The sequence below is a fragment of the Palaemon carinicauda genome, chromosome 21 (assembly GCF_036898095.1).
Source record: "Palaemon carinicauda isolate YSFRI2023 chromosome 21, ASM3689809v2, whole genome shotgun sequence".
In the NCBI taxonomy this organism is placed as follows: domain Eukaryota; kingdom Metazoa; phylum Arthropoda; class Malacostraca; order Decapoda; family Palaemonidae; genus Palaemon; species Palaemon carinicauda.
Genome location: NC_090745.1, coordinates 98,785,021 through 98,807,610, shown reverse-complemented (window position 1 = coordinate 98,807,610; position 22,590 = coordinate 98,785,021). Strand labels below are relative to the sequence as shown.

General features: G+C 42.4%; 3 protein-coding genes across 5 annotated transcripts in view; 2 read left to right on the top strand and 1 right to left on the bottom strand.

Annotated features, from left to right (window-relative positions):
* The window catches only part of LOC137615345 (inactive phospholipase C-like protein 1), a 1,261,629-nt gene that overhangs the window by 1,070,752 nt on the left and 168,287 nt on the right, over positions 1 to 22,590 (top strand). The gene's annotated exons all lie outside the window — the stretch shown is intronic.
* The window catches only part of LOC137615508 (inactive phospholipase C-like protein 1), an 82,639-nt gene that overhangs the window by 3,673 nt on the left and 56,376 nt on the right, over positions 1 to 22,590 (bottom strand). Inside the window, 3 exon segments of the mRNA XM_068345424.1 lie at positions 17,547 to 17,621; positions 17,898 to 18,083; positions 19,664 to 19,747. Of these exon segments, the coding sequence (XP_068201525.1) occupies positions 17,547 to 17,621; positions 17,898 to 18,083; positions 19,664 to 19,747 (345 nt within the window).
* The window catches only part of LOC137615349 (enoyl-CoA delta isomerase 2-like), a 145,480-nt gene that overhangs the window by 119,147 nt on the left and 3,743 nt on the right, over positions 1 to 22,590 (top strand). The gene's annotated exons all lie outside the window — the stretch shown is intronic.

Sequence of the window (22,590 nt, the reverse complement as noted above, 5' to 3'; positions counted from 1 at the left end):
CACGGCAAGGTAGCCATCGCCACATTCCCCCTCCTGGCAAGCGCAGAACCTGCACGCTCGCCGGTGGAGGTGAAGGTTCCAGAGGGGTCCAGGGACATTTCTTCCTTTTCTTTTCAAGCGAACCCCCCTATGGAAATTCCTCCCAGGGATCAGTCGATCCCTGTCCCTCCAGAGGGAGTGTCTGACAGCGCAGCTATCAGCCAGCAGCCGTGGTTTGAGGCACAAATCCTTGGCTGCGTCCACTCCCCTGAAGAGAAAAAGAGGAGTTTCGGACGCGGTGACTTCTCTGAGGACCAAGCTGTCTCCTCGTAAGCCTTCGAGGCAGACTCCCTCCCTGTCGGAAGACAATTTTCCGTCCTCAGGGGAGTCATGTGAGGTGAGACGTTCCCCCATCGCACCAGTGAGGGAAACCCCACCTTGCGTTGGAAAGTCTTCTCGGGTAGGGGCGGAGAAGAGCCAACCTCCGTCGTTGTTGGAGTCCTGCATCCCTCCCAGGAGGGAGTCGAAGGACTCTAAAACAGTACCGAAATCCTCGACAAGACTTAGGACGGAGCCAGCCAGTCGCTCGGAGAACGTCCGCGATTCTCCCCAAGAAGAGCCGTTGGGGACAGGAGACTTCGCTGCGAGTTCAACATCCGGAGGAGAGCTACAGGAGTCAGAACATGCATATTGGCAGGTTCTGACCCTTATGAGGACTCTCAATGGGTTTGCTGACCCAGAGATTCCCCCTCGAGAGGGCAAAGACACGGTCTTGGACCGAGTATTTGGGACTCAAAAACCTTCTAAGGCCAGTGCGGCTCTGCCCTGGTCTCAGGGGGTTAGGAGTACCAGGGACATGATTGCGGTCCAGCTCTCTGAGTTAGCCTCCTCCAGCCGATCCAGTGCCGGCAACAAGCTTCTCCCACCTCCTCGCGTACAGCAGAGGAGGTACTTCGAGATCTTAGAGGAGCCTTGTTTAGCTCTTCCCCTTCACCATTCTTTGGAAGAGCTTATCAGAGGAGTCCCTCTTGAGAGACACTCCAACCGGCATGTCTCATTCTCGGCGACTGAGATCCTTAATCAGGAGAAGGTTGCGAAGTGTGCTATGCAAGCCACTTCGTGGCTGGATATCTGGTTAGGGACCTTAGGTATCCTGATACGTTCAGAGGATTTCTCCAAAGAACGTACCAGGAAATCTATGGAGACCTTTCTACTCTCAAGCACTCGTACGATCGTGTTTCTGGCCCACCAATTCTCGAACTTGTGGGCGAACACCATCCTGAAACGTCGGGATGCGGTGGCTGAGAGGTTCCATCAGAAGGTCCCTAGCACCGAGATAAGCAGGCTCAGACATTCTTCCGTGGGGGAAACGAATTTGTTTGAGCCTAAAAGACGTGGAACATGCTGCTGAGAGGTGGAGGAAGTCCCACCAAGAGTCCCTCCTGCATAGGCTTTGACATCCAAGCCCTATAAGCCTCCAGCGCCCCAGCAGCCCCGTCCTACCAAGACCACGAAACCGACAACGGCAGCGAAGACAGTGGTGTCTAAGCCCTTTCCTGTCAAGGACAGGAAAGACAAAAAGTCCTCCAGGGAAGGAAAAAATCTTAGAGGGAACAGCCGAGGCCGCAAATGCTAGGATTGGCAGTCCCCCTGCATGTCCACCAGTAGGGGGATGCCTACAAAGTTGCGCAGACAGGTGGCAGCAACTCGGGGCCGATTCCTGGACGATTTCCTTAATCAGTCAGGGATATCGCGTCCCGTTCACAACATCTCTACCTCCCCTGACGACGAATCCAGTGTCATTGAGCTCCCTTGCCATGGGATCAGCGAGGGGGGCAGGCCCTTCGGGCAGAAGTCCAGACCATGTTGAAGAAGGGCGCTCTCCAAGAGGTCCTCGACGGGTCCCCAGGTTTCTTCAGTCGACTCTTTCTTGTAAAGTTGTAAAGAAGGCGTCTGGAGGCTGGAGACCAGTCATCAACCTCTCGGCTCTGAACAAGTTTGTCAAACAAACTCCGTTCAGCATGGAGACCGCAGACATGGTTAGACTTGCAGTGAGACCACAAGACTTCATGTGTACACTGGATCTGAAGGACGCGTACTTCCAGATCCCAGTACATCCGTCTTCAAGGAAGTACTCAAGATTCAGCCTAGACAATAAGGAGTACCAGTTCAAGGTGCTGTGTTTTGGTCTCTCCACAGCACCACAGGTTTTCACCAGTGTTTTCACCCTAATATCGTCGTGGGCACACAGGATCGGCATCCGTCTCCTCCGTTATCTGGACGACTGGCTGATCCTAGCAGACTCTGAGTCATCCCTTCTTCAACACCGAGACAAACTTCTGAGACTTTGCCAGGATCTGAGGATCATGGTAAATCTCGAGAAGTCTTCTCTGCTTCAGACTCAAAGACTGGTATACCTAGGCATGATTATAGACACCAATCTCCACAAAGCCTTCCCATCGGACGACAGGATAGCAAGGCTGAGGAAGGTCGCAAGCCCTTTTCTCAGACGAGAAGAGCTTCTAGCCCAATCGTGGTTACGTCTCCTCGGTCACCTCTCATCTTTGGCTCGTCTAGTTCCCAATGGTCGCCTCAGGATGAGATCCCTCCAGTGGCGACTCAAGTCCCGGTGGAATCAACGTTACGATTCCCCGGACGTCATGATCCCTATGGGACCTGCGGAACGGACGGACCTCCAGTGGTGGGTGACAGACGAGAACCTACGAAGAGGAGTGGATCTTCTCGTCCTCCCCCCGGATTTGATGCTGTTTTTGGACGCCTCAAAGAAAGGGTGGGGGGCCCACGTTCTGCACCAGAGGACCTCAGGCCTGTGGTCAGAATCATAAAAGTGCCTCCAAATAAATCTTCTGAAGATGAAGGCCGTTTTCTTGGCCCTTCAACAGTTCCAACAATATCTGGTGGGTCACTCTGTGGTGGTGATGAACGACAACACCACAGTAGTGGCTTATATCAACAAGCAGGGAGGTACCTTTTCGAAGCAGCTATCCCATCTTGCAGTAGAGATACTGAGGTGGACCAAAGTCCACTCGATTCCACTATCGGCACGTTTCATCCCAGGCAAGAGGAATGTGCTCGCCGACAATCTGAGCAGAGCGTCTCAGATAGTGAGTACCAAGTGGTCTTGGATCATCTAGTAGCCAACAAAGTCCTGACTTTGTGGGGTTCCCCGACTGTGGATCTGTTCGCAACCGTTTTGAATTTCAAGCTTCCGCTGTACTGCTCCCCAGTCCCGGATCCCAAGGAGCTCTGGCAGGATGCCTTCCAACAACGGTGGGACAACATTGACGTGTACGCCTTTCCCCCGTTCTGTCTGATGAGGAGGGTGCTCAACAAGACCAGAATATCGGTCAATCTTTCAATGACCCTCATAGCTCCGCTATGGCATCACGCGGAATGGTTTCCAGACCTTCTGCAACTCCTAACGGAACTTCCGAGAGAACTCCCTTCGCGACACGATCTACTCAGACAACCACATGCCAACATCTTCCACAAAGCCGTAGCTTGGCTACGACTTCACGCCTGGAGACTATCCAGCATATCCTCGCTGAGAGAGGATTTTCACAACAAGTTGCGATCAGGATGTCTGGACATCTGTGAAAATCATCCGCATCTGTCTACCAGGCAAAGTGGAAAGTCTTCTGTTGTTGGTGTCGTGGAAGGGGTATCTCTCCACTCGATGCCACTATTCCAACAATAGCAGAGTTCCTCGTGTATTTGCAAGAAGAAATGCGCCTTTCAGTCTCGGTGGTGAAAGGCTATCGCTCAGCCTCAAGTCTAGCCTTCAGGCTCAAAGGAATGGACATTTCTTCTTCGCTGGAACTTTCCCTACTCATACGGAGTTATGAACTTACCTGCCCTCAGTCGGAAGCGAGACCACCTCCATGGAACGTGGTTCGAGTTCTCAGGTCTCTTAAGAGACCTCCTTATGAACCATTACGCCAGGCTTCAGATCGCCACCTAACTTGGAAGACGGTGTTCCTACTAGCTTTGGCTTCGGCCAAGGGAGTCGGTGAACTTCATGGTCTCTTGTATGACATCGCCCATTCAAGGGGATGGGGGGAGGTAACGTTCAAATTCGTCCCTGAGTTTATTGCTAAGACTCAGAATCCGGGGGTGGCGGACCCTCGGTTCGACTCCTTCCAGATTTTGAGTCTCCGTTCTGTAACAGATGACCCAGACCATCTCCTACTGTGCCCAGTAAGGAGCTTGAGGCTACAGTATATCTCAAAAGAACGGCTGCAGTCCGACCTCAGGTGCAAGTGTTGTTTGTTAGTACTGGGAGGACTAAGAGAAGGGTCACCAAGAATACCATCTTAGCATGGATTCGTAGGGTGATTCATCTGTCCCTGAATCCAGAACCTCCTCCGTCATGTTGCCCTAGAGCACATGATGTCAGGCGCGTACGTACGTCCCTGGCCTTCAAAAAGAATTTCTCAGTGACGCAGGTTCTTCAGGCTGGGGTGTGGAAGCGTCAGATGACCTTCACAGCCCACTACCTGCAAGACGTGACCCACAGGAGGCTCAATACGTTCTCTATCGGCCCTGTGGTGGCTGCACAACAGCTGGTTTAAAACCTCAGGCTCCTTATTGGACAAGTAGCAGAAGGTTGAGGGCATTGTTACCCGGTCTTAGTCTGCATGAATGAAAAGGTATGTCTGGCCCTTATTCTTTTCTTCATCTCCCCTCTCTTGGGGAAAGCAGCATCCTGGGTTCTCTGCACAGCTGACCTCAAACCACTGCAGATAAACCATGTTTCCTTGTGTTCCTAGTATTAAGCTAATACTGTCACGTCCCCATAACCTGACGAGGTGGTATTGTGAGAGTCCTAGCCTAAAGTTTCCATCTAAAGGACTACAGGTCAACTTCCTAGGACGAGTCACACTTTATTATACCTTCACACACAGCTTGCGTAGGCCGCAGTCCTTGCGTAGCAAGGTTCTAGCGAGGTGCAGGGACTCCTTATTTTTGAGTGCTGACACACTCAAATAATGAGCCCCTGGGCAAAGCCAAAAGCCAGTACTGGCTGGGATGTTCCACCCTTCCTAATGGGTGAGTCACCCCTATTAAATGGCGTGGTTTGTATGTCAATTACGGAACAAATGACAAATTCGTAGATAATTTGTATTTTTCCTAACTATACAAACCTTAGCTATTTAATCAAAGTTGCCCGCCAGCCCTATCCCCCTTGAAGTCCTACCTCCAAGCAAAGTGAGCTCAAGCACAGGTGTGTGTGTGAGGGGGGGGGGGGGGGTTAGCAAGTTACCCTCCCCTACTCCCGCTGACTAGCGGTGGGGTAGTAAACCCTCGTTAAAATTCTAATGGCTTGTCATTTCAGCTACGCCAAAAGTAATACCCCTATTAAATAGCTAAGGTTTGTATAGTTAGGAAAAATACAAATTATCTATGAATTTGTCATTTTTTCAAACAAAATACTTGCAAATTCTATATTTGTAATGTTTTTTTTATTACTTATGATTGTGGAGAAGTGTCAGTTTCTTGGGGAGATTTATCCATTCTTTACCATTCTCTGCCTACTTTCAGTAGGGTCTGTTGTACTATTACTAGATGTTACTCTCCTGACAGCTGTATAGTTGCTTATCCTACTATACATAGGCTTACTCACCTACTAGAGGGCTCTTGTCACCCTTTCCTGCTCCCCACCTACTTCACTTATGCAACAGCCCTCTACCAGACAAAACTCCTCCACCCATGACTTGCTGTGGACCAAGATATAGTACTTCCTTACCTACCTCTTATGATGCTCACTCCCCCACCTGCTGATCAAGGTAACCACTAACCTGCTTCCCACTGGAGAACCTGCTCCCCTGACCACTACTCACATGCATTGCTGATTGTATCAGCTGACTCAGGGAGGCAGCACACCTGTCCCTGCCCAATCAAGAACTTTGCCTTGACAGTGGCAACATCTTTTGGGACATCTTTCATCACTAGATGAGCTCGTCCCACACAGGCAATTCCAGCATCACCATTGGTAAGCTCCAGGGGTGTCATAAGCATCACTGGTCAATAACCAGAGATCCCCCTTCCCATTGGGTTCCAATGGAACAAGAAGTACGGGACGATCTGGCCTAAGGGCCAAATGATGAAAACCTCACCAGCAGAGCTTCACTCAACTCCCCACTTCCAAAAATGCTGATAGTCAGACACATCCAGGGGAGGTGGGGCCACACCTTTAGAACCAGGCCTCATTGGGGCAGCTGTGGTCCACGGAAGAAAAGCACCTGCATATCAACCTGTTGAAAATGCTAGCAATGCTTACTAGCATTGCAAGCTTTCCAACAGAGTTTCATAAGGCACTCAGTTGTATTGATGAGCAATAATGTGGCTTCCAGCAACAAACAGGGGTGAAATGTTTCACAGACCCTTTGCATGTTGGTAAAGCAGGTGCATACTTTGGCAACTGACAACATGGTAGAAATGTAAGATTTGTGGCAGTAATTTATATTAAATGATATAATGTTGATTTTAATAATTTGAATTAAATTTTATCAATCAAGTAAACTAGTCGGTCTGGAATGCTATTCGTGCCAGGCAAGAGGAATGTTCCAGCAGATGCATCTAATTGACAGGGACTGTGTATGTTCTAAGTGATATGTACATCCTTACGGGGTGTCAATCGACCTAACAGTCACTCGGTTGAATAAGAAACTTGCTGTATTCTGCTCTCTACTTCTAGACCCGTTGGCAGAATTTAAAGTCTGTTCATGAAGTGCAGAGGCAAGGGATAGTGACACTGCCCAATCAAGCAAGACAATGCTTTAGACTGACCATATATACACAAGATCAGCACTCAAGCCCCCTCTCCACCCAAGCTAGGACCAGTAAGGTCCAGGCAATGGCTGCTGATGACTCGGAAAATAGACCTATGGGCTCCCCCAAACCCCCCATTCTTAGCTCACAAGGATGGTGAGGTTGTAGCAATCAAAGGAACTATCGAGTTTGAGCGGGACTAGAACCCCAGTTCGGCGATCACCAGGCAAGGACGTTACCAACAGGCCACTACAACCTTCCTTCCAACACCCCTGAGACAATTTGGACACATGAGCCTTCCGGCGTTTTGAGTGATTGCCAATTACTCGACATACTGTTCATGACTTCTGTCCTCAGGATGACCCTGGGTAATCCCAAGTTGCCACACGCAGAATGGTATTCAAAGCAGCTGATGTTTCTCGTAGTACAGAGAGAAATATCAATTTTCTGTGATTGGTGTGATAGAAAGTATACTATTCTGGTTGGAGCTTCTCTGGAATGGATTTCCAAATTTCCTTGTCTACCTTTATAGCGAATAACTCCTTTCAACCTGTGGTAGGAGGCTATCACTCAGCCTTTGGTCAAGTTTCAGATTGAAGAACTTGGATCTTTCCTCTTCTTGGGAAACGTCTAGTATCATGAGCCGTTACGAACATTCTTCCCCTCCTCAGGAACTCAAGCCCCCAAATGGAATGTCAATCGAGTCCTCGGGTCTTTCAATTGAGGCCTGGAGATGGGAGTCAGATAAAGATCTGAATCTCAAGACTGTCCTCAGTGTAGTGATTAAGTGAGCTGCATGACATTTCATGTGTGTCATTTTGAAGGATGGAAAGTCTCCTCCTTTTCTCTGAAGTTCGCCAAGAAGATCCAAACCCAGCCTTTCACGACTCCCGATTTGAAGCCTTCTCCATCTCTTCTTTACAAGGAGGACACTATGATACTATCTAATGAGAATAAGTATTTCATGAGGAGCACTAGAGATTTTCTCAATGTTGGAAGGGTGATTGGGGTGCATACATCTTAGGCTAAGCTAGTCTTAAGCTTCCTACAGCCTATCCTCTCAACTACTTGCATGCTACCTTCTGTGGTTCCCCCTGTTTATTACAAAATGCATGCAAGCGACCGAGTGTCTGGTAGTATAATCAAGATTCCCTCTGCTGCCTTGTAGGGTATGCCTCTTTAGGTAAAGGCTAGGAGAAGGAAAACTCAAGAAATAAAACCATGCCAGTTGGTCTAGCTGCAAGGCGAGATCTGGTGGACTAGATTATTGTCAGACCGATGCAACTCCACACCACAGTCTTGCACATTACACCTGTGTGTTGCAGGAGGAAAGTTTGGAGCCAAAGTGTGTGGGCATCGCTCTGGCAGTGTTGTTCACCCTAAACAGTCACGCCAACGGCCTTTTCAGTCTTACTACCATCTCTCTAACACCCTCCTTATGTCATTTCTCTTCCTCTCCTCTCAACCCTACCTAAAAAGACCAGTGGCGACGGGACAAGGGTGGTGGGAGTAGGCTTAGTGTAGGTGGAAACTCTTAGCGGACCTGCACACTAGCGGCAGGCATGTGATGGCCACTTTTCCTGTGACCATGACCACACAGGAACTTGGACCTGCACCTGTGACTGAGCAGGCCTTTTCAGGAGTATCGCTGCTCACCCCAACTGTGGAAGGCCCTATAAAACCTGAGCTAAACAACAGTGGTCTCACCATCCCAGTCATTGGGCAGCTGCACCCAAGGACGCACCGTATATGCAACCGTGAAAGAAGAAATTATAGTAAATTGTACCTCAAAGTAGGTACATGGAATGTGCACACCCTTATGTATGCCAGAGAGAGACACCGCCCTGAAAGATGAACAGCCTTAGTTAAAAGAAAACTTGCAAGATTCAATGTCGATGTGGCTGCTCTCGGTGAGACTAGAATACCTGGTGAAGGGCAAACCACAGAAGTTGGTTCAGGGTATACTTTCTTTTGGAAAGGGAAAAACCTGGAAGGCCACCATCCCAGGGTGTTGGTTTTGCTGTTAAGACCCAATTAGTAAAAAGCCCATAACCTGATACCACATAAGATTAATGAAAGCATTACCTCACTAAGACTATCACTCCCAAAAAAAACAGTTCATCACGCTAGTATCAGTGTACGCCCCAACACTAGATGCGGAAGACCATGTGAAAGGTGCCTTCTACCAACAGCTTGACACCATTATATCCCAAATTCCAGCTGGGGACCATCTCCTTCTCTTTGGGGATTGTAACATCAGAGTGGGGCGAGACCATGAACTCTGGCACAATATAATCAATCGGCAGGCAAGGCATGGGAAACTGCAATGAGGCCTACGCCTCCTTGGCCTTTGTGCATAACAAACACGCAGTTCAGACTTCCGAATCGATTTAAGATCACCTAGAAACATCCAAGATTAAAACATTAGCATATCTTAGATTATGCCATTATCGGACAACACAAAAATGAGATTTTGATCACGAGATGCACGTCTGGAGCCGAATACTGCTGGACAGACAACCGGCTGCTCATCACAAAATTAAAACCAACTATCAAAAGGAAACCACGTAACATTCAACAAAACAAGGCCAGAAGAAGATACAACACTGGTAAATTTAAAGATTCTGATACATTTCAAGCAGCAATCCAGCAGAACTTACTAGCCAGATAACCTTCAATCGACAGTGAGTGGACTAATGAGAAGCCATGAATGAAGCTGCAAGAACCGTAATCAGCCACCAAAGCAAACAGCACCATTATTATTATTATTACTTGCTAAGCTACAACCTTAGTTGGAAAAGCAGGGTGCTATAAGCCCAGGGCCTCCAACAGGGAAAATAGCCGAGTGAGGAAAGGAAACAAGAAAAAATCAAATATTTTAAAACCAGTAACATTACATTAAATATTTCCTATATAAACTACAAACAATGTAACAAAAAAAGGTGGAAGAGAAATAAGAGTGTGTCCGAGTGTAACCTCAAGCAAAAGAACTCTAATCCAAGACAGTGGAAGGCCATGGTACAGAGGCTATGGCACTACCCAAGACTAGAGAACAAAGGTTTGATTTTAGTGTGTCCTCCTAGAAGAGCTACTTACCATAGCTATAGTCTCTCTTCTACCCTTAGTAAGAGGAAAATGGCCACTGAACAACTATAATGCAGTAGTTAACCCCTTGAGAGAAGAAGAATTGTTTGGTAATCTCAGTGTTGTCAAGTATATGAGGACAGAGGAGAATATGTAAAGAATAGGCCAGACTATTCGGTGTATGTGCAGACAAAGGGGAAATGAACCGTAACCGAGAGGAGGATCCAATGTAGTACTGTCTGGCCAGTCAAAGGACCCATAACTCTCTAGCAGTAGTATCTCAATGGGTGGCTGGTGCCCTGGCCAACCTACTACCAGGACTGGTTTGACGACAACGACGAAGATATTAAGTCTCATTAACGCCAAACGGAATGCTCGAATAGCCCTCGACCAAGACCCTAATTCCCACCCAAAGAAGGCTAAATGTGTACAAGCAAAGTCACAGCGTAAAGCCAGGCTTCGAGAAATGCAAAATGAATGGTAGCAACAAATGGCTCAAAACCTACAAGGTTATGCTGACAGTAGGGGCCTCAAAAGCTTCTCTGAAGGCAAAAAGAATATTTTTGAACCAAAGCACACTGCTGCAGGGACACACTTGGCAGCAGACACCACCACCCTCACGGAAGATGAAGAGATCCAGAACCGTTGGGTAGAACATTTTAACATCCTCCTGAACAAGAACTTTAACAACAGCAATATAGATTGTTTTTATTTTGGTTTTGTCAGCTGTTTTCAAGGTCACGAAACTTCACATATAATTAACAGAGTGCAGTACCTTTCATATATTTTTTTTTCCATATCACATAATCCTTGAAGAAAGAAGAACACACTTCAACAAGCTCTTAACCACTTTCTTATTCATCCATCTACCCGATGTAAACTAACAAATGTTGGTAAATTTAATAAGTTTAAAATTACTATTGCAAAATAACCTTACAAAATCATTCTTTTATTTTATTTGCTTATAAGCTTAAAACAGATTGTTATTAACCATATATTATTCAAATTACATTTATAAATAGAATGAAGAACTGAGAATAGTTATTTGTGGTTTAGCCTAGTTACAAGTAAATTCAACTTCAGTCATTTTTTGGCTCAAGTTGCCTCTCCTGGAATCAATTACTGACGTAAGGTGAGGTATACCTGTACTGCTCTACATGGAAGGCAACTAAACAAACATGACCAAGGTCAATAGGTATTGATGTACGTAGTTACTACAGATTGTGAAAAATCCCTTAGCTTTGTCGTCTATTATCAAATGGTAAGGGCAAGGAGCCTTATCATGAAGAGCAACCCCACCCATGCTGTCCAAGACCTTCAACAAAAAATGACTTTTTACAAACACATTTTGATCGAGATGTGCAGGCACCTATGTAGGAATAACAATTCTGTGCTACTTAACACTGTTATCTTGTAATCACGATAAGCTTGGAGCAATCAGAATCTTGTCCTACAAACCCACCAAGGTGATGTTACTCCTAAGCATATCGGTGGCCATGCAAAAGTTACCTTTGTAGCCTATAGAAAAAGTTTAATGACATTTACAGATTTTTATTAGGATTCATTTAGACATTTACAGATTTGTATTAAGATTATTTTAGAATACCATACTCTATATATCACTTAAATGTGTCGTCCCATTACATAAAATGGCTAGATATTAAAAAAAACAAAAACAAAAAATCAGACCTACTCTCAATAGATCAGGTGAATAATCCCAGCTGGAGAGTATATAATGTGAGGGCAAAGGACGAGTGTAGTGAGGAGATCTAGGGCGAGAGGGAGGATAGCGCCTTGAGCGCAAACGTGAGCACTGATAGGGATGGCATGGAGGACTTTGAATACTCCGACAGGGCGAGGTACTTTTCTAGGGTGACCTGGAGCACTGACGTCGTCTGTGGGGCATCAGAAGAGGGAAACGCTGCCCTCTTTGAAGCCTGCAAGGAATTACAGAGAAAAAAACAAAAAAGTTCCCCTTGCACATTGCGTGAGAAGCGTTAGCAGGTGAGGTCTTATGATCTGAGGGTCTAACAAGAGGAAATCCTAGAGGAGGAACAATCTGTAAGCATCTCATAGGAGAAGACCTAGAAAGTTTTGTAGAGAACTTGGGAGATTGTCTAAAAGAAAACTATCTCAGATCCCCCTCAGAAGAGGAAGGATCACACCCAGGTGAAGCGACGGCCTTGCGGGAAGGCACAGAAGAGCTGCAATTATCTCCTGGGGAATGTGAGTAAGGAGAGCACAAGCTGACCAATAAGACATCATGGCAGGTGATGACCTGCAGAGGACCCGATGGAACCAAGAGTAGCCTACTGAGGAGAAGATGGCCTCAAGGCAGTGTCCTGTCAATGTATCTCCTCCAAAAACTGCTGGAACTTCTCAGACATCAAGCATAAAATCCCCAGTGAAGGCCACAGCAGTCGAAGGGTGCCCATCCTCTGTAAAACAAGAGAAGAATTAGGGGAGTCTTGCAAAAGAGGAGGCAAAGCCATCTCACTTGGAGAAACAGCGGAGATTCCCTGCCGCTGAGCTTGTCCACAAGTCAATTACCATCAGTCTTACCTTACCACCCTTTGGCAAGGAGGGGGCAGGTAGAGTTCAGGGAGAAGTAGTAAGCCTGGACTTTTCAGACTTTGAGGAAGACCTCGAAGGTGAAGAATCAACTTTGGCCTTCTTCCTCCCAGTGAAAAACACTCACTGGGAGGGTGGATACTTGTTACACTCTTCATTAAGTGAGGCTTCAGAGTATAAGTTCCCTCGGCACAACCAATAAGTGTACCTCAACATTGCTCGATGGTCCTGCAAGGCTTCGGCGGGATCCCCGGGATTACACATGATCAGCAAACACACACACGGGAAAAGAAAAAGAAAAAGTTAATGAAGAAAGCATAATCTGTTAAAAATTCCCAGCCAAAAGAGGAACAAATTCTCTATTATAGCTGAAATTCAAAGGTTAGATTGAACTGAAGGGAGTCTGACAGAGTTTGTTTACTCCTTGTTAAAAGTTTTAACTGCCATATTCCAGCCTTTGCTGTTATTCTATTCCTATAGTAAAGAATGTTGGTTTGTATTTGTATAATAACAATGAACTATTCATGAACAATATTAGACAATCGATTGTTTCTATAGAATGTTTTGAAATGGAAAAGGTAAAAACACTAAACAGGAAGTGAACGAGAAACTTTTCTTGTACTCAAAACAAAAAATCTTGAAATTTGCCTATTGAAATCATGGAATCTGTGAAAAATAAGTCATCTTGGTGAACATGTAAAGAAAACTTGAAACAAAAAGAAGTAGTAACTTAGCAAAATTAAGTTTCGTATACTTGACGCCTCTCTAAGCAAGGATCTCATTCAGAATAAAACATACGAGCCTTATGTTAGCTCATCTAGCAGCCAAGTAAAATACACGAGGTAAAATTCTAAATTGGGTCACGCTCATTGCCAATCAGAACATGAGACTTCAGCTTCCTGAAGTTGCATAAAAACAATCTTTATTAAATATTCATGCTGTAATGAAGGTATGAAAACAGCTCGACACGCCCACCTACTACCTTTGCAAAAATAATGCAAGAATAAAACAGAGCCACAATGCAAAACATGAGAAGTTAGCCTACTATTCTCGTCTTCCCTGGATTCAACCTGAACTAGACTAAAGAAAACAGTCAACTAAGGCTCTGTCCACATGGACGAACTTTACTCGACCAACTTTGTTTTAGGTGACGTCAAAAGCGAAGAAGCAGCGAGCAAAGTTCGGCATAGGGTTTTCTGTATGATTACTGAAGTAACGTGAGCCGGCTCGTAGGTGGTTAAAGATTTGAGATGTCATTGCCTAACATACTAAGACACATTTCTCATCAATGCCAATGATATACCATCTTTTTATTCTCTTCTTTAAAGATGAAACATGTCAAAGTTTTATTACTCCTGCGAGGCAACTTTAAACTTGATAGTTGTATAAACAACACCCTTTCAGCCATTGGGATGTTCGGTCGTGTGGACGGAGCCTAATGGGTGATAACTTCTTTTAAAGAGGGAACGTAATTGAATAACATTCCTCCCTACACAAACTCAACACTGCAGCTCCCAGTCTGCATTTCTCCCTACACAAACTCAAAACTGAGGCTGTTGGTCAGTACACATTTACGTGACATAAAAGCAGGAAAAATTTTACTCATTTATTAGTTCAAAATGGGCTATGAAAATCAATCTGAATACCTGGGAAAAATAGAAATTTTATTTAGACAATAAAACTGAAAAGTAGGAAGTAGTTGCCATCAATTTGCCAGATGGTGTGGGTTACCCTGAGGGGAGGTAATGGGAAATTTTTATATTGGAGTAGACCTCGACAACTTTTAAGCAGAAGCAATATGGACATAGAGGGAGATCCACAGGGATGAGAGTTGAAAGAAGACTGACCAAAATCATAGCAGAAGCAATATGAACATCAGGGGAGATTCATAGTGATAAGTTGAAAGAAGACCGGCCACTCATATGTTTCACCCAGAAAGAAAACTATACTCATGTTGGTTATCATTTGCCACATTTTACACCAACATCAAAAGAAATGGTTCAATCTTTACTTCTAATAGATAATACTAGAGGCAGCCTGATGGGTTTCAAAATGAGGCTATGAAATTCAAGAAGTGGCGAGGAGACTTTTTTTGAGACCATGAGATCCAAGATGTTGGGAGAAAACTTCAACAAGTATTGACTTCTAAAAAATGAAATAATGTTCTGCGACATGAAAAATATTGTTTCAATCATATGCTTACCCAAATAGAAATCAAGGTTGGAAGCATTGTTATTAAATGTTCCAGACTGTTTTGATTGTAATTATGAGTTTGGGCAATACAGGCTTGCACTGGGGTCTGGGAGGCCATTCTGCCTTCATGTACAGCTGTGGAAAACATTGCAGTCACGATATGTGCAACATAAACTAAGATCTAGTAGGCATGCTCCTGACCATAACTTGGTGCCTGAGATGTCTTCCCTTACTAATCCAGTAACATTGAGATGTCTATTTAAGGTCTGCTACAACTTAGCTGAAGGACCCATAAGGTACCAAAACTCGTGGATCAAGGAGAATCCTATCCTCAAAATATGCCAATTATCTCCAAGGTCTCATGACATCATACCAGTACACTCATACTGCCACTGGTGCCAAGGCCTGAAGTAATCTTAATGAACAACTACCAGGCATAAACACATCTCTGCAGTACCTTCTCTAGCTAAAAAATGCTAAAGTATTTCCTCAATGATGGATAAAAGGGCAAGTTAAAAATTAATCCTTTAGATTCTAGTACCTGTACAGTATACAAGAAATTCCCAATCCTGAGAGATTACCACACAAACTTAACTGTCTCAATCCCATGAACTTATTCATTGGCCCAACGTCACTTATTGGCTGTCGGTATCCTGTCACCCGTGAATTAAAAAAAAAAAAAAAAAAAAAAAAAAAACAGGTGGCAATATAATCTTTCCTGCTCTTAAACTAACTGCTTTTGCATAATCAGTGGCCAAGGCCTATACCTGAATACCTCCTGTAGATGATTCACTACATCCCAAAGTCTACTAGCAGAGACAAGACTGGACACTTGACTCCAGAAAGGCTAGTCAATAACCATACTTGATGTCCTTTAAAAACTACAGATCTTCAGCATTTCAAGAGATAAGACTCATGCTGGATTAAGAACTTTTATTTTTGAGAATACAGTCCTTCCTTCCTTCTAACCACTTCCCAGGGAACTGTCCCATAGATTGGTTACCTTTCCTAGACCAAGAGTGACCATGAACTCTTCACTAGAGTTAACTTGCTGGAGGTGGAAGATTAAGATCATGTGGAAGCTGCATTTTATATCCTCTCCTGTCAATGTCTATTGGGTGGAGGGTTTCTATAGGTGGCCACGAGCAGACTGCAACCTGTTTGCTATATTAGTCAATATTTCTTAGAACTTCTTAACCATGCTCTCAAGGAATACCCTGTAATGGAATGCAGCTCAAACGATGCATTAGAGTCATTACTAAAGGGTCTTCGTGGCATCAATTTTTACTATACATTTGTTTCCCCCCAGTTTCAACTTTAAATCTTTGTACTTTCTTATTTACATGACAAATCTTAATCTAATCCATCCACTGTCATTTCTTTCTCTTCACCAACTTGATATACTAATGAATAACCTAGTGTTTAAAGTCCCCATTTGTCAGACCAAACTTTCATAAATCAAATCTAGGAATAGGAATGGTCCTAACCCCACATTTTCATGTAGAGGTTGTCAAGGGAGAAAGAAGATTGGAGAGGTAATTTGTCACTACAGTATATCCCACTTTATCATTATTTAGCCAGAAGATTAATGACTATCTTCCTGTGAAGAATCTAAGTCAGGTTGTGAGGGACATTAATTCAAATCCCTGTTAAAGAGCTAATGATTGTAGTAAATGTTTATTTGATTATTAAATATCGATATATAACATCAAACTGTAATCAAGTTGATAAAAGATGTCACAGAGATTTTGTCAACTGTTGTAAAGGAATACTGTAAAATGCTGCTGGCCAGACCCACAACCATACAGTACTGCACTAAAGATTTATTGTAACATGGACTGAACCTATTAATCAGAGTGTGATTATTACAAAACCAATAAATTTCTCTGCATAATTAAAACTAGCAAATAAAATTATCCTCTCCAAAGAAAAATGTAACAATTCATTGATAGGAAGGGAAGCCGAGAAAATCAAGTAAATAATGATTACAAGCCTTCCAATTTGGCATAGTAAAAGGAATAGAATTTAAAAAAAAACTCTTTAGTGCAAATAAAACTTAAGTTCTAAAACATACCTTGTTCACATCTAGTTATATAATTATCAGCTAGACTACCTATAAAACCTCTATCACAACACTGAAGGAATAAAATGATGAAAACATACAAAGCAGTAACCATAGACAGAAATTAAACAACACTTAAAAATTGAGTTTTCAAGTTTATGGATAAACATACATACAACAGTTGCACCTGACAAAGCCAGCGATCAAAGTCAACACTGGCAAAAGCAAGGTTCCTACTAACTGTCAAATTCAATTTAATACCCTACTGACAATACTTGTTGAAATCAACAAGTCTGAAAGGAATGTGGATTGACACGAATCACTGATGAAATATTCATTCTGAAGTGCTAGAGCAATAGTTTATATGTAGAGGTAACCACCTGGAGAATGAGATCCAGTGCTGTTTACAGCATAGCAGGCTAATGAAAAGTGCAGTTATCAACCGAGAGACACATAGTGCATACAAAATGGAACTGTCCTTTCTCTGTCTAACAGACAAGAGAATGGTAAATTTGAAAACATTTGTTGCACATGTGATTAATGCAGTTTATTTTAAATATAGTGTAAAATTAATTTTTTAACTTGGCATAAAATTACCTATATTAATATACTATAAACATATGTCCAATATACTGTATACTGTAGTAGAATTTATTGTTTCACCTTTTGAAATTTTTCATAGGATTAACTAATCAATGTAAAGAAAAATAAAGGACAGATTTGTTTCAGCATATCACACTTTAATGAAATTTCAGCCAAATCCATTTTACCAATATAAAAAAATTCAGGAAAGGCTGTGGTGAAGATATCTCGTGTAGAGTTATGCAAGGAAGATATAATCTTTTGGATCAAGGGATCTGCTTACCTTATCTACTGCCGTTTCTAACCGATGTAAATGAGATGGAAGAGTGCCAGGCTGAGAACTTCTAAGAAAAGGAACCTGGAAAATACAGAGATTTTTAATACCCTAGCAAGGTTTTAAAGGACGTACCATGGTTGAACTTTCTAAAAACTGCTGTATAATCTATTATTACTTGGTCATTTAAAAGTTCATCTTTACCTAAAACCTATCACTAATCATATCTCTGTAATTATTACAAAATACTTCCAGCATTATCAAGCTGTTGATACCATAGGTACGTTATAAAAATGGAAAAGACCTAATGATATTTAAATAAAAACTAGATTTATTAATGCCTTTTAGTAATATACTTACACCTTTTTCTTCATATATTGAAAGACCGCTGATGTCAGGGTGGGTCATATATCTAGATATTGCTACTTTCAGGCACTGTTTCATGTTGGCTATATGTCCAAGGCCACATTCATCTTGTAGGTCAGACCATGCTAATTCTACTTTGTTCTGCTCAAATTCTGCTTCTACTAACCATGTTGCTGCCTCCTGTTATAAAAAAAATATAGCAAAATAAATCAATAATCTCAGGAAAAATTTCAAAATTGATATTGAAGATATGCTCCCATATATTTGTACGAGCAAATTTCCAGAAAAATTATCAGCTGAATGCCTTACCACAATAAAGAAACATTATGGATACAGTAATCATTATGCAATCCAGTTTTGACTCATTTCCATAATAATTTACATCTTTCCTGGATACTGTACAGTATTAGAATAACTAAGAGCTAATTGCAGCATTCACCATAAACTTGCATTATTATATTTATCTATAGCTGATGTTAATTTATAGTTTAAACCAGTGTTGTTATAGCCTTTTTCACTCAAGCATAATCATACTGTAGCTACATATTTGCATTGTGATCGTATTGAAAACATGACGTAAACCATTATATTTGCTTCAAAATATAAGATAACTAAGTAATACATGTATTACCAAAAGTAATTACAGTATTACTGTATGCATATTCTAAATGAATATGGGAGTTAACACTAATGGTGTTAATGTACTGAGCTTGGTATATTGAGATAGAAGACTAAAAAGGGATACAAAGTACCTGGTAACTTATAACAGAATATTTATACAGTACAGTACAGTTCTGTTCAAAATAATTTACTGTACTGTAAATTATTCAAGTTCAAAACTATCCCTTTTGACTTGATGCAATAAGTTGTTTTAATTACTGTACTGTATTAGAATAAAACATATAAAAAAAAATTAAAAATATCTAGTCAGTCTCATAAAAAGGTGTAAAAGTAACAGAAAAAACATACTTCATCATAAATTAGACTGCTGTATCTCATTCACGATATACAGTAGTACCTTGGGTTATGAGCAACTTTGGAATACGAGCATACAAGTTTGGGTTACAAGCACAGTATTACATCAGAAAATTACCAACAGTAGGAAATACCATATACCAAGGCACTTCCCCCAATTTTGGGGGGTAGCCGACATCAACAAATGAAACAAAACAAAAAAGGGGACCTCTACTCTCTACGTTCCTCCAGCTGTAGGAAATACAGTAGGAATATTAAAACACTCTTGAACTTCAATTGATTTCACATTATATTGACTATTGAAAATTAACTGGGATAACAAATAAACAGCTTACATTAATGTATCGAAAGACACCTACCATAACACTAACAAAATCTTATTGGTACTATTATGGCTGCATTTACTCTGTAAATAGTAGTACAGTATGTTTTCCAACGAATTAAAAAGTTATATTTTTTTTTTCCGAGTAATCATATTCTTTTTTACAATACTGTAAATATGATATTCACTTGTATATACCAGACCATAGAGCAGACCTTGATAGTCTACTAAAACAAAGAATATACAATATGTTGAGTGAGGTTTATAAATTTGTTTTTAGTCATATAGGGAAGGTGCTTCTCAAAATTAAAGGCATGTTTTCCTATTTTTCCTATTCCATGCTTAGTCATAAATTAGTTATGCAAAATAACTCTTAATTTATTTACTTATATACAGTAAAACAGACTCTTGGCAATCTATTTTTGACTTCTGTAAAACTGTAACATGATAACATAATGCTTACCTTAAACATATCATCAGCTGCCCTTAGTCCTATGGGTTTGATATCTGCTTGTATTTTGTCAGTTCGTCTCCCTCTCTGAGGCTTCTGACAAAAATGAAAATGGTTAAATACCATAATAATTCAGTGGAGGTTTCCAAAAAAAAAAAAAAAAAAAACATTCAGTAATATAAGGTTTAATATTTTGTTTTTAATTTGAATATCATGTGAACCATTTCCTACAAATATTTACTACAGTCATTACATCCCATGAATATGCAAACGGTTATCTACCTTAAAACATAAGGTCCCCATAGGTTTAAAAACACCAACTGAAATTAGAAAAACATTTAAAGCTCTAAGTGTTTGTTAATACAGTAGTCTCAAAAGTCATTTTTATGAATGGCAGGATGCTATTGCAGCCTACAGTTATTTGAAGAGGTTCAGTTAATATGGGATGTGGACCATCTCCTTTCGAATCCAACCAAGGTGAGAAGGATTATAATATGATCAACCCTAAGAAGTGAAGAGTTGGACTTCTCATACGTCAAGGCAAAAGTAAATGAAGTCAGTATAAGTCTGCAATCTGCACTTATGTTGCTTACAGATTGGGATACCATTTGGCTTATGAAAATATGGGAGCAACATGGTTCATTTGAGACCTGGCATGATCAAGACTTAATTAGCAGGTGAATCAGAATGAATAGAGGAAAGGTGTAGTAATTGACATGATCCCATAGGTGTTGGGATGAGTTCTGTAATGCTGCTAATGGATATGGAATGGAGAACACAACACCAGAAGCTTCCTGTTCAGCTCTTTGGCGAATTGGTTAATTCATAGTGAGCTCCAAAAGATAAGAAACCTTTCCACTAAGCAAGGATGTAGGACCACTCTGGCCCTACTACTTTCCCTGGAAACTGAGCATATCTACAAGTATATTCCTCTTCTCTGGAATGCATCTGGCCAACAGCTCTATGGTATGATCTGCTGCCCAAATGTGCCTCTGGTTTGTGGTTTGTCAACTTGCTAAGAGGCACAAAAATTGTCATTCCTTACTTGTTGACATAAGCTACTACGGCAGCATTGTTACTCTTCAACACTACTGAGTGCTTCCTTAAACATTCTTGGAATGCTTGTGTAATCTCTAAAATGTTGATGCAGCTGCATTTCTTCTGTTGATTACACACCTGAAGCAACCATGTCACCAAGGTGATAACCCTACCCCTCCTTTGATGCATCTGAGAACAGTTGCAAGTCTGGAGGTGAGGAGGCAAAAGGGATTCCCTGGTGAAGTTTTCTTTGTGTAGACACCAGGCCCCACTGGAACAATACGGAACAAGAGATCTCTGGAAGTCAACCAGTTACTCACCAAACCCCACTGAAATAATCTCTGGTGGAAATGCTTGTGACTCTCTTGAGGAAAGGTGGCTGAGTTGGTAGGACTGTCTTGGACAAAATGGTCACACCACAGTACCTCTCTAAGCTTCCTGATGTGATCATCTGATGGAGAGACTTTTGCTGCTGCTGTGTCTATAGGAATTCCCAGAAAGTTCAAACTCTGTTAAGTGTGAGATTTGACTTTTACAACTTTATCACAATCCTCAAAACATGAATAAAGACAAGCTGATTTCGATCCAATAGCAGAAGGGCAGGATCAACTAATCACTGAGATACATCAAAAGATGTAACCTGTATGAGTGGGACCCAAGCTGCCTTCAGCATGAATACTCGAGTGAACACCTGGGTAGCAGAGCACACACCAAAACACAGGGTCTTGAAATGTTACAGTAGTGGAGGTACTTCTGTGAGGACTGATGAAGTACGCATCCTTCAATTTCACCAAAAAAGCGAAGTCTCCTTCGATAGAACTCAGTAAAGTTTGTAACATTTCATCCTGAACCTGATTGCTGTACAAACTGGTTCAGGGGAGAGGTCGATGACTGGTATCCAGCCTTTCAGTTGACTTCTACACCAGGAAGAGTTGACTGTATAAACCTGGAGATCAGTCTTAAACATCTTCAAGGGCAATATCCAACATCACTTTCACCTCTGCAACAGTGCTATGGCTTTTGGTCATATTGGATGGATAGTTACAAAAGCTATAGATCTGCAAGATATGAGTGGGCTGGCAGTCCAGAAAATCCAAAGTACCAGTCCCGAAGGGCACTCAAAAGTGAAGCTTTGGCCTATTGTGTCTGCCAAGTTCCCCAATCATCCTCCTATTTGTAGCAGCAGGCAAGGGGAACTCCAACATAAGAATACCAGCCTCCCTTTCTCAATTGGTCAGGTTGGGGTTCGAAAGAACTGTGCACGCAAAGATTCTTCCAAGTGGAAGATGGAAGTGATCTTGATTAGGGTCTAGAAAAAGTTGTGTTGACCCTCTTCCCCACTGATCCCAAAAGTTTGTCTGCAGATGCCCTAGAAGAACCAGAGCCCTTGAAGGAGACTGCTCAGTAGATAATGTAGTTATGCAAAGCAGTTCTCCATTTCTCCACAGTCGTATGCATGCGACTCCTCAGTAAGAGTGATATGGCCGCCCCCAACCAAAGCACTTAAAAAGTGCCAATGCTTACCTCTGGAGCAACTTGTTTGGAAAATTGGGACAACAGAGCATCCCTCCTCAAAACCCAGTTAGCTCACTGGTTAGCAGCTTGGTGTATAAAAAAATGTCAGGCCTTTCCACCAACCAGTATGAGTTTCGTGTATTTCTCCAAAATAGTCATATGATAATACTCATCTTCACAGTATCTGACTGCTAGACTGCTTAGAGAGGGGTCCATGGCAGAAAACTTTGCAGCTGCCTCATCGGCTTCTAATCCGAGTCTCTCCGAGGGAAGACTCCCTGCCAGTACACCAATCAAACCAGATACAGAAGAGACAATGTGTACCCTTCTCTCAATTGAGTTAGTTGATTGTGGTTGACCGTAAACTCCAAGCCTGTGCTCATGAC